Source organism: Phragmites australis, chromosome 10, assembly GCF_958298935.1.
Source record: "Phragmites australis chromosome 10, lpPhrAust1.1, whole genome shotgun sequence".
Classification (NCBI taxonomy): Eukaryota; Viridiplantae; Streptophyta; class Magnoliopsida; order Poales; family Poaceae; genus Phragmites; species Phragmites australis.
Window position 1 is genome coordinate 23,378,868 of NC_084930.1, and position 12,932 is coordinate 23,391,799.

Genomic DNA, 12,932 nt, shown 5'->3' on the forward strand with positions numbered 1-12,932 from the left:
ATGAAGTTATGGAGAGTCATACATGCAAGTATTATTTTTGTTTGCTTTAGCATTGGATAACTTAGTAAGTCCAATAAAATTTTCCACTCCATCTTCAAAACACCAAATAATTGCTCGATCACAGTGAGAAGAGATGAATGCAAATGATTATATACCTCCTTTTAGCCACTAAATTGTACTTCGTCCCTTTGTATAGAGCTCGAAAACCCGATCGATTAAGATAGCCTGAGTCAACAAGATAAAATTTTCCTACAAACACAACATACAACATGATATATAGCTTTGATATTGGAACAAATGAGATGACACCAAGCAACATGTGACTTTACCATGTGGAGGATGTGGGAACTTATCGGCATATTTGCGTAAAGTGTCATTGAACACCCTCATATCATGTACTAATCTAAGCCATCCTGCAAAAACGAAAGTGAACCTCATGTCAAAGTCACATATAGCCAACACATTTTGAGTGGAATATCCATGGCATCTCACATGTGCAACCAAATTTGTCGAAGGTACAACAACAGATATATGTGTAACATCTATTACACCTATGCAGTTATTAAATGTGGTATAAAACGAGTATCTTCAAGTTTAGGATGCACCGTCCTGAACACGAGATCCCTTGATTTGATAAGATCTTATGAGAAAAGATACATACTATCCAACATTTCATTGAATTTTCTACTAATTATTTCGGTTGTGCAGTGAAAATGGCCATATCAAGCCATAATTGTGATTTTAGTGATTAATGATAACATAGTTATTAGGACTAACATTCTGGTTAAGAATATATGTTAGTAGGAATCATGGATGCAATACAGGAAGAAGCCACCGAAGCTGGGCAAAGTTTAGGCTGAATTGGACAAGTCACAAGAAAATTAACTACACCGGATGGTCTGGTGCTCAGAACTTTGCACACATCAGAATATTCTTGCTGGGTGTATTATAGTCACCAGATGGTTCGATACTTAGAAGGCTATACACACTAGAGTGTTTTCACTTAGAAGAGGAAAATGAAGATCTCACTGAATGGTCCGGTGATTAGAGTACTACCCACCAAATGCCTACACCGGAGCATTTAACAGAACATTGGATTTTTCAGAGGAGAAGAAATTCAACTCACCGGATGAAGTGTTGAGGAGTTCACTCACTGGATGATCCGGTGTAGTGATTTAAAAGATCATCGGACTAATTGCACAGAGAAGTAGTGGCTCGGCTTGGCACAAGACAACACACCGAATAGTCTAGTGATGGAAGTGAACAATACACCAGATAATCTGGTGTTCAAAAGAAGTTTGAGTGAAGCTCCAATAGCTAGTATCCACTGATGTACATATCGGATGGCCCGGTGCTTCTACTACTGTTATTACCGGATCACCCGGTGTTCATAGTAAAGTTGAGTCGTTGGAGCAACGACTAGTCCACAGGGTTGAGGCTATAAATACCTCTTCACTCAGTCATTTGAAGTGGCTGAAGTCTAGAGGAAGCTCATACACAGTTGAAAAAACATCCAAACCATCAAAGTGTTTAAAGTGTTCATCCAAGATATTAAGCATACCATTAGATAGTGATCAGTAGTTATAGGTCTAGAGAAAAGTGTTGCTAGGTGCAACAATCTAGAGAGTGGATCAAGGAGTGATCCAACCGTGTATCGAGAGGTACACCAGCGTCTTCGAGTCTTAGTGACTCATCGGTTATTTTTTGACCCTCTGATTTGGTGTGGAGTGATGATAAGAAGATTGTGCGTGGACGCAGAGTCCCTTGTCCTTGTGACTAAAGCTGCAAAGTGAAGACGTCGTACAAATGACCGAAAGAGAGGTTAGTGGTGAGGCCTCGCCTTGGTGGCTCATCGTGCTTAAGACCTTATCTTGGTGACTGGGTAGCTCAAGAGTCGTGACCAGAAGAGACTTGACGACCAGAAGTATATCCTTTATAGAGCTTCAACATGGACTAGTAGTGGCTTGTGTGTCACTAATATCACAGGGTAAAAATCTCTTATGTCGAATTTGTCTCTCTACCTTATTTAGGTTTCCACATTAACATACTTGTAATTTACCTTGTTAGAGTAGGTTACAATTCTTGCTAGAGTAGGTTATAATCCTCTTGAGTGGTAGAGTAGATACACTAGATAAATCTAGAGCACATTCAATAAAAATTGAGATAATTTTATCTTGTGAAGTTTTTAGAGCCATTAGTTTCTAAGTGTCATAATTCACTCTACTGCTAGGACATCACCGATCCCTATAAATTTACCTCTCAAACCGTTTGCAACTTATGTAAATGATTAGTTTACGTTGGTATACTGAATGTGAATTTTTAATTTGCTGATATGTGATCTGGGTGATCGAGCAGAGCTACACTGTAATAATAATGTTTGCTTGTATGCTCTGGCCTGGTTGTTGCATCTTTCGTCACTACGTTGCCTTATCAAGCGGCTACTAACATATTACATGAATTTCAGAAAAATACCAAAGATAGAGCAAATGAGGGGTGTACCGGTAGATGCTTCAGCTGCCACGTCCGCTAGGCACACCGGCAGAGAGGCGAGGCGCCCTGTACGACGGGATAGGATGCGCTGCCTAGAACAGAAGACACATTGGGAACGGTCTCCATGCCAGGAGACCCAGCCTCCACGGCGGGGAATGAGCCATCAACGCCGAGGATCCATTCCACGTCAGCCGCAGGAGGTCGCAACGTGTCCTGGAATGCGATGGCGGCAGCGACCTTAGGCGACTCCGTGTTGATGTCTAGCGTATCCATCCACACCGGATCCATGCTCTTTTGACGGCGGCAGTGGCGGCTAGGGTTCCACAAGAGCAAGGGGCGTCGGGCGGGACGGGGGGCGTTAAGGGGGGGTGAAAAGTCAATGGTAATGGCGAGTAAATTTCATAAAAGTACGATAGATATTTTAGTCTTTTCATACTTCACAATCGGTAACAATCGAGTGGGAGATAGATTGTTGGAATCTGAAAATCAGATTATTATAATATAGTTCCATAAGCTATCTGTTTCTTTGAGCTAGAGATTCTAAAAGCTACAGTTCATAATTTCTAGTTGAAATAAACAGGACATAAATCATTCTGTGAGGTTTAATTGTTCGAGTTATTTGTACTGCTGGCATGGTTCTTCTGAAAGATATTAAAATATATTTAGCAGAAAATTAATATAGGGCGGAGTGAAACATATATGCTTGACAAAAGCAAGATTTTAATTGGAAAACTTATTGATGTAGTATAGTTGTTTCAGGTCCGTTCGCCATTTGTTCTTGATACCGATGCATTGAGCTGTACGGGACTAGTGGCTTGTTCTACACGTTGACTGACTTAGTTTTGGACGACTAGGCTGTTCCTTTCATAAACGATTTGACATTTCTGTTTTTGTGCTCTCTGCTGAGTGCTGATGTATACCTTGTAAGATGCCACTGCCGTCGATCTGGGAAAACGCCATATCAGTCTATTATTTATTATGTCCTTAGATTCCGAGGTCGCTTGACTTCTAGTGTGGAAATGAAGTAGAAAACAAAACATTTCTTTTCGCTATAGTTTTCTACACTATGCAACCCTATTCTCCATACATAAATCCATAGAAATCGCATTTCTTTGCTGTATCTTCATCTTCACCCACACAAATTGGCTATCAAATATTCCAACAAACATAAATACATATCCTTATGAACTTTGAAAATGTATAAGAAACTTAAAAGGGTGAAAAGTGATATAAAATTTTCTGAATTTTTGCTGATACTTAACATGATTTTCCATGAATTTTTAATCTCTTTGTGGGCGTAATTCTCTTTCGGAAGCAAATTTGATGATCATAAATCTATGGTGATGACAGAAAGGGGAAATAAATGCACAAATCAACAAGTAGCAAAAGAGAGAAATATGATTTTTTTTGACAGAAAGTGAATATAGTCACAGTAACTACTACGCTTTTCTTCATAGAACTAATAAACTTCTCGGCAGCCTTCGGCATTAAGGAGTCGAGGATTCATATCAATAACATGGCAACTAACTAGGCCATGGCTCATGAGATTCCACTACACAGATTGATAGGACGCCCCATGGCCCAGTGCTTTGTCACCATGTGTACAATGATACAAGACGCATTCAAGGACCTAGTAGCTCCAACATATGTCGTCTCCGGTCAGCACACGGCACAGTGGAAGTGTCAACACATTCCCTCTACAACTAAGCCTTTAAACATGTGGGAGGCAGCCACACTCTTCTCATCCTGGCCATCACTCCTATACGCAATACCGATACACAAAACCTACGAGGCTATAAGCATGGTGTCCAAAACCTTGGCCGTGCTGCTGTGCGTCACCGTGGCGTCCCTTCTCGTCACGCAGGAGGTGGCCGCAGACACAGCCACTACACAAGGGCCGGCCACTGCGCACGTTGGTGGTACGTGTGCGTGTATATCTAGCTTGCTGCAACTTGCTTGGCTCTTTTTTCGCTTGTGCATGCGACTGATTGTACTATTGATACCGTAGAATAGCTGTGAGAAGGTGGAAGACCAGCACGAACCTCAAAGGCATTCCAACTGTAACAATAGTTTAATTTTTCACTTGCAGATGTGGTTCCACATTTCCGCTTTCGTTCTGAAAGAGTCATGTTTACATACGTTATATATGTGCACAGCACTGTCAGCACACGTATCTACTACAACTAATTATTGGTCGTTGCTTGCATATATTTTATCCTTCTGCTAACTGCTGGTCTGCTGCACACCGGAGACAGGCAAGGTAGGCCAGAAGGACGATATCAGCATCTCCATTGGAGGCGGAGGTGGGCACGTCTCTATTACTGGTTCCATCCATGTAGGAGACAAGGGCAAGCCTAAACACGACAGCAAGGAGACACCAAGTTATGGGCAGCCTCACCCATGAAGCAATATTGTTGACTCAGTAGTCGCACTCTTTGCGAGAGAAGGGATCTGCATACTGTACGACTATGTAACTTTTACTACTCACACAACAATATTTTTGTGTAGGCGTATCTACTCCGACTACGTATTTAGCCATCTTCGGGACATGCTAAAGAATATATAAGGGGCATGTTAATAAGTTACTGCATATATGAACCGCCTACTAGTATAAGACCAACTTCCAATTTCCAATTTCAGCAGAGGTTCGAGACAACTTTACGCTTACGTACAACTACGAAATGTATATATGACCCGTGAACTTCTAGTGCACCAGGCACGGAAACCACTAAATTACATAAGCAGATAGACTAGTTTATCCAACGAATTTGCAAAGGAAAAACTAATAGCACTAACAACCGGTTCACTATAATAATCATCATATTCGGTATCAAACTGACTACACTCAAGCGGCTATGATGATCAAAGAGTCAGTTCGTGAATTGAATGAGATAACGATTATCACATTTGGTTCTATCTTCGAACTGATTGAGATAATTACATTATCACGATTGGTTCTAGATTGAAACCGACCGTAATAAACATATTATCTCAATTGGTTCAAGTCAAAAGTATACTAATGTTTCCCCCTCCAATAAAAGGCTGGGTAATTATGCTTATCACCTAATGGATGGTTTTAATTACACACATGCAAGAGAAATTTATCACAGCTATATGTACAGAATGTATACAGGTACGTAGACCAAAACATGCCACTACTATAGAACACCACATATGTAGTGTCTCATTAGTACCGGTTCAACAGTAATCGGTACTGTTGACGTATCTGTACCGGTTGTTAAACTCCCGTACGCGAACAACCACTAACGAGTTAAAAACCTTCACTGATAGACACTATCAGTGCCAGTGCCATATACAAACCGTTACTAATGGGGCGCTCCAATATAAAGTCCACCTTATCCCCCAAGTGCAATCAGAGCTGCCACAAACCCACAGAACAGTGCCGATCACTATTTTTGCCATCTCTACTGTTGGAGGATTCAAGATTTGGAGGAGTCAAGTGTACTAAGGTTAATAAGATGATCTATATTTCTTTTTTAGATAGATTTACTTGGTAGATTGCTCTAGGATTGATGGTTGGTGCTTATTCTATGGTTATGGATTTAGAGATGCAATTGAGATCTAATTTAGAAAAAGTTTGCAACTTTGTCATTGTTAGATGTATAAAAATGATCTACATTTGATTCTTAGCTGGATTTAGTTGCTATATTGCTCTAGATTCGAATTTATGTGGATGTTCCTTGGTGTTGAATTTTGGAATGAGCAATAGCTATCAATTTACTTCAGAACCCCCATAAAGAAACAATTTATTAGTACAACTATTTGTGATTATACACAAAAGAGATAGCGCAAAGAACATATTTTAAAATGTATTGTGATGATATACTTCTTTAATAAAAAACTTTAACATTGACAAGTAGTTGTGGCAAGAATTTTTAATCGCATGCTTAATCATGCAAATAAGGTAATTGTTATTGAAGAATGAATATTTTTACATTGTAGATGGTGGACAGAAGTTGGATGTACCTTAAGACCTGGACTTTTTCGAAGTACATGAGCAGGGTGAAGTATTTCATGAGAGTTGCTTTAGTAGATATAAAAGATCATGCTAAAACGGCAATGTATTGTGCATGTCGCACTTGTAGGAATGATAATAAGTTCCCAAAGCTAGCCAATGTCCATGAAAACTTGGTCATGTGTGGATTTAAAGAGGATTATACATCTTGGAATAAACATGGCAAGGAAGGCCTTAATGAAGGAGAGATGGATCGGGGCCTCTATGCCGATAGTGTGGATCAAGGACTATCATGCGGTGATATGGATCATGATTTCAGGGACGAGGACATATTAGGTTTCAAAGAAAAATGATCTCATGGATTTTGTGGAGAATGTGGGCCTGATGGTGCGGGATATCGAGGGGTACGACGAGTATAATAATGGTGATTTGCTAAGTTCCAGGAATTTGTGTGAGATTCCAAGGTGCCCTTTTATCCTAACTGTAATGAGAAGTACACGTACATATTTGGGGACCTAAAGCTTCTACAGCTAAAGGCAACCTATGGTTAGATAGGCAAGAGTTTCGAAGCATTGGTGGATCTACTAAGGGACATGCTACCAAAGGGGAACTTGGTGCCCGAGGGTGTCTACGACGCGATAATTTATTCTTTAGGACTGGAAATAGAAAAAATACATGCATGTAAGAAGGATTGTATCTTGTTTTGTGGAGAGTATGCAGAGCTAGATCAATACCCCGTTTGTGGAACCCATCGATATAAGCGTACAAACGATGGTGGTGGCAAGGATGGAGGCAAGAAAAAAGTAAAGGCCCACCTAGGAAGGTGGTGCGGTATATTCATGTAATTCCTCGTCTGAAGCGTTTATTTGCCAACAGAAAGAGGCCGAATTGGTGCGTTGGCATGAGGGTTGTAAGAACAATGCAATGATACGGCACCTAGTGGATTTCGTTAAGTGGCGAACCATTGATTCCACTTTTGGTTGGTTCATTGAAGAATTGAGAAATATTAGGTTTGCTTTGAGCACAGATGGCATGAATCCATACGGTAACATTAGTACCTCGCATAGCACCTGGCTTGTTGTATTGTCGATCTAAAACCTTCTACCCTGGCTTTGTAACAAGGGAAAATACATTATATTGTCGATCTTGATATCAAGACTGAAACAACCTAACAATGATATCGATGTGTACCCTAGGCCATTAGTCAATGATCTTAAGAAACTCTAGTCGGAAGGCATTTAGGTTTGGGATCAGTACAAGCAAGAGTACTTTACATTGCATGCCATGTTGTTCGTCACCATCAATGATCTACTAGCACTTCGTAACTTGTTAGGTCAGAGCAAAAGAAAAGGTGAAGCTTGTCCCATTTCTTAGATGACACATGCAATTTGAGGTTGAACAACTCAAAGAAAATACTGTACATGAGGAAGCACTCATACCAAAATATAGACATGCAGTTCGATAGTACAAGAGAGTAAGCGTTACCTCCAAGGCATTTCAGCGGAGAAGATGTCCACAATCATGTTAAGAATATAAATGTTGTCCTTGGCAACAAAAAAAAAACGATCCTCCAAGGATGAAAAATAAAAAGGAATGTGCAACAAGAAATCAATACTATTCAAGCTAGAGTATTAGAAAAAAATAGATGTTCGCCACTTTATTGACAACATGCATGTAAAGAAGAATATCTGCGGCAGTCTGATTAGTACATTGCTCCAAATGAGGGGAAAAAGGAAATTATCCTGAGAATGCATGATGTGACTATGAAGAAATGGGCTTAAGACCGGAGCTCCATGCACATGATACAGACAGAGGAAAACACCTACTACTAGCAGCTATCAGTCTCTCCAAGAAGGAGAAAAAAGAACTCAACGAGTTCTTCCACGATGTGAATGTTCCCTCCAGTTACTCATCCAACATCGCAAGACTTGTTTCGGTGAAAGAGCTAAAAATGAATTATGCGATGATGAAATCCCATGATCGCCATGTGATGATGACATTACTGCTTGCAGTAGCTATTAGAAACATCATCCCAATTAAGGTTCGCGAGGCTATTCTGAGCCTGTACTTTTTCTTCAATGCAATTGAACAAAAGGTGCTCGATCCAGACTTGCTGGAGGAGCAAGAAAAAAGACACTTTGAGACTCTATGTATTCTTGAGGTGTATTTCCCACCATTCATTTTCAATATCATGGTACATCTCACTGCTCACTTTTTAAAGGAGATACATTGCCTTGGCCCACGTTTCTGCATCACATATTTCCATATGAGAGATATATGGATGTTCTCCAGTCGTACATAAGGAATCAAGCATTTCCTGAGTGATGCATCATGTAGGATTAAGCAACAGAGGAGGCATGGAGTGGTCTATTTATTACATTGACCAAAATAGCTCAATTGGCGTGCCTAAGTCTCGCCATGAGGGGAGGTTCGCAGGTGTAGGGGTTCTAGGGAAGGTAACAATAACTCCTGATCCGAAGCATACGACCAAGTTAATTTTCTCATGCTGCAACAAATGAGCAAAGTGTGCCCACATGTTTATGAGCACAAGTAGATGCTACTTGAAGAGAATCTAGGGTAGACCGTAGCTTGGGTTGCGAGGCAACATATGCAAAGGTTCACGACTTGGTTCCGAGATCGAATCAGACAATCGAGTACTCCTACAAGTGCTTTGATAAAAAAAAAACTAGCATCAGACCCTATATACACAATTACTATATCAAGGGTACAATATAAATGGATACACATTTTACACGGTTGCCCAAAATGAGAAGACCATATACTGGAACAATGGTGTTCGTATAGATGCTTATGACAACGAATTGCAGAGGAGCACATACTACGGTCAAATAGAGGAGATTTGGGTGCTGAACTACTTGGAATTAAAGTTAGCCTTGTTTCGGTGCCATTGGGTACATGGGGCAAAAGGCGTCACTAATGACAAGTATGGATTCACTAGTGTTGATCTCAAACATGTCAGATACAAGTCCGAACCCTTCGTACTCGCGAAAAATGTTCACCAACTCTTTTATGTGATTGACACAACAAAGAAAAAAACGCTATGTGGTTCTCTCTAGGAAAAGACGCATCGTCAGAGTTACAAACGTCATCGATGAGAAGGAGTTCAATGAATTTGATAAAATCCCCCATTTTGCTACTGCAATCGTGCTAGGTCTTCCGCCGACCGAGAAAACTCCATACCTACGCTCTGAGCATAATGAAGAGATCCATGTCAAGAAAGCATGAAAACAATGAATTTGAATTTAAGTGTCAAATTTGAATTATTATATATTAAATTTGTAATATTAATGTCAAATTTGAACAAGTTATTTGAATTTGTAATATTAATAAAAAAATTTGTATTTTAGGTTTCAAGTTATTTGAATTTGTAATATTAATGTCAATTTTGTAATATTAATGTCAAATTTTTATATTAGGTTTCAAGTTATTTAAATTTTAGTTCAACAAATATTTTTCTCTTCACTGGATGGTCAGACGCTCTCATTTTCCTCCTCACTAACAGGTGAACCTGTGCAAAATAGTAAAAGGTGACATGTGATACTTTTCATCGATCACTTATTATAAGTAAAAGGTGACGGGTGATACTCTTCACCCATCACCTTTTACTATCTTCACCTGCCACTTATTATGAGTCATAGGTGATAGATTATTAACCCGTCACCTATGACTCATAATAAGTGACGGGTGAAGATCATAGGTGATGGGTGACATTCTTTACCCATCACCTATGACCATATATGTATATATGTATATATAGGCTGAGTCATTGCCCTCATCTGTGTCATTTTGCCTAATCATTTCCCACTCGCCCACAGCACCCGCTCATGCTAGGGTTTGCCACCACCCCTAGTCCCCGCCACTCTCAAAGCCCCACCACCATCGCTGTCGTCGTCAAGCCCGCTGGCACCGCCAACACTCTTCCTCGGTGACCACGCTCCTCCCCGATGATCATGCTCCTCTCTGGTGATCTCGACACTCTTCCCTAGCAACCACACTCCTCCTCGATGATCGTGCTCCTATCCAGCGACCTCTGCCTCCCCAAAGACTCCGGTGACCTCCCTTCCCTTCACTAGCGTGACTCCAGTAAGAACTTGGCCGCTCTTCTACCCCGCCTTCGTGTGGCCTCTTTCTATGTTCTGGATAGCACAAGTTCATACATGGTTTTACTCGATGATGAATAGATGTGTTGAGATTGGGTATGTTCTCCGAGTACACTAGCTTAGGCATGTGGATTCTCTACTTGTTTGGTTTAAATTGATAGCACCTGAAGGTTAATTAGCATGATTCTTGATTCTATTTCTATACACCAAGAAACACTTGATGGATCTGATCTGTAGTGTGTTGACTACTTTTTTATCCATGGACTAGTGCTACTGTGAGTCTAGAGTGTACTAGATAAATTGCTAATCCGAATTGCAGTTATTGTCATCTAGGAATTTGTTGTAAATTTTTATCTTTGTCTTGGAAGTGACTTTCCTCTTCTATTCTAAGTTTGTATGCATTGGCTTCGCACAACAGCACTGTCATTGATGAGGCTTCAAGTTTTGAGAACTCTGTCTTGGTTCTATTTACTAGTTGAGAGCTTAGAAACATTGTCTAGTCTATGGTGTATGTGATAGGACAATTAGGTAGCAAGACTATGATTGTGCTAGGGCTAATTGCTATACATTTTTTGAGAGCACATTTATACAAGAAATGTTCCTAATGTGCAGTTCCTGATGTATACGATATCACTACAAAAGAATAATACCAATTATAGGCTATGAAAGCATATGGATCATTATTTATGAAACTCGCATAATATAGTCTAAACTCCTCCTATATGTGTACATACATATGATGAGAAAGAAATATATGCACAACTGGATAATATATCAAGATACGAAGTTTAAGCTATATTATGCATGGGAGTAGCTTAAATGAATAAAATATTTAACAATGATATCAATTGAAGCAATTAAGCATTGGCTACCTCCGTGGACATATTGATTGCTCCATAAGACAACAAAAGATATCACTAGAAACACTTGTTAGTCTCAAAATCATAACCTATAGGATATACTCCCCTTAAATGTGTGCATACAAATGTTTAATACATGTGAGATATATATGCACTTGCTATCGATAACAATGGGGATTTATCCTATAAATTGGATCATGGCACATGAAAGAAAGCCAATTGTAAAAACTAGTGTCATGTAAAGAAGCTACATGGGTTGCTCATGGGTTAGAGATAAACACAAGAAACCTACCATATGAAAACTTACACTAGGTATTGCAATAAATTGAAATAAGCAAATGCAATCCTAGACGAGGCAAATGAGCTACAACAATTAAAAGAGTTTGCATATAGCTGCATTACCTATTTTACCTTTAGAAGGTCATTTGGGTATAAGATGATCATGATCTTCATCAATGCGCCCATCTTGTATAGTTGGCTTTTTTGATTGAATCTTCACTTCATTTTGTATGCCAAGCCTCCAAATCCCCATAGCCGCTTCGGGCTTCAAGTGTTCTTTGGAACCCAAATCGATTGGGACCCCTTCATATTGATGATGACTTCATTCGGCACTCAAATGGGCCCTTTGTTTCTTAAGGGTCCTTTGTTGCTCATTGATCAAATGAATGTGTTCAATAGGAAGGAGAATCCTCATTGAATTTATCATCACTTACATCTCTATCCATACCTTTGGCCATAAGGTACATGTGACATGACTTGTGCGATGACGACTTGTATGATGATGACCTTGAGGAAGAGCTTTTCTTGGAGGGGAGAATGGTGAAGCTTTCATCACTTATGCTTAACTCTTCATCGTCATTCACCCGTCTCCCTATGCTAGCAAGTGTCTTGGCTCTTCCCATTGTCTCCCTCTTCTTGATCTTGGTCTTCTTCTCCTTCTTGATGTGATCAATTGTGGTGATCGAATCTTCAATGGAGATAGGATGATCAACCTTAGTATTGATCCTCTTCATGTTCTTCTCTAACTTTGAGAAGAGTTTGACCATCTTAGGATTAATTTCTTCATCACTTGATGTGCTTTGATCATCCTTTTCATTGCTCTCTTCATCTTGATCACCATCATCTTCACTTGAGCTTGACACTTTATCTTGTCTCCTCATCCTTGTCTTCATGTGTTAGTATTGAGCTTGCTTGCTTATGAGAGCAAGGTTCTTGGTGTCGGATGAGGAAGAAGCTTCTACCTCCATATTTATTGTTATCTTATAGGCGGTGATCTTGCCGAGCACTTGACTTGGAGTCATCTTCTTGATTTCATTGTTATCGTATATGATGGAGACTATCAACTTGTATTTTGGAAAAAGAGTTTGAAATATTCTTCTCACCACTTAATCATCTTCAATTGGCACCAAACCTAACCCATTGATCTCATTGACAAGAATATTCAAACATGAGTACATACCATTACCACTTTCATGGGGTAGTTGC

The 12,932-nt window shown here is 39.8% G+C and overlaps 1 protein-coding gene across 1 annotated transcript; it reads left to right on the forward strand.

Moving 5' to 3' along the window:
* The first annotated feature begins 4,145 nt into the window (after positions 1 to 4,145).
* On the forward strand, positions 4,146 to 5,082 carry LOC133930382 (uncharacterized). The gene is made up of 2 exons (XM_062377020.1): positions 4,146 to 4,409; positions 4,746 to 5,082. The coding sequence occupies exons 1-2, from the start codon at positions 4,208 to 4,210 to the stop codon at positions 4,892 to 4,894; spliced, it is 351 nt and encodes a 116-aa protein (XP_062233004.1). The 5' UTR covers positions 4,146 to 4,207; the 3' UTR covers positions 4,895 to 5,082.
* Positions 5,083 to 12,932: the final 7,850 nt, after the last annotated feature.

Bases quoted from the DNA above. Each gene is read 5' to 3' on its own strand.
- LOC133930382 (XM_062377020.1), top strand. From the start codon at position 4,208: ATGTGGGAGGCAGCCACACTCTTCTCATCCTGGCCATCACTCCTATAC. The intron at 4,410-4,745 runs GTACGTGTGCGT...CACCGGAGACAG, and splicing joins GGCCACTGCGCACGTTGGTG to GCAAGGTAGGCCAGAAGGAC.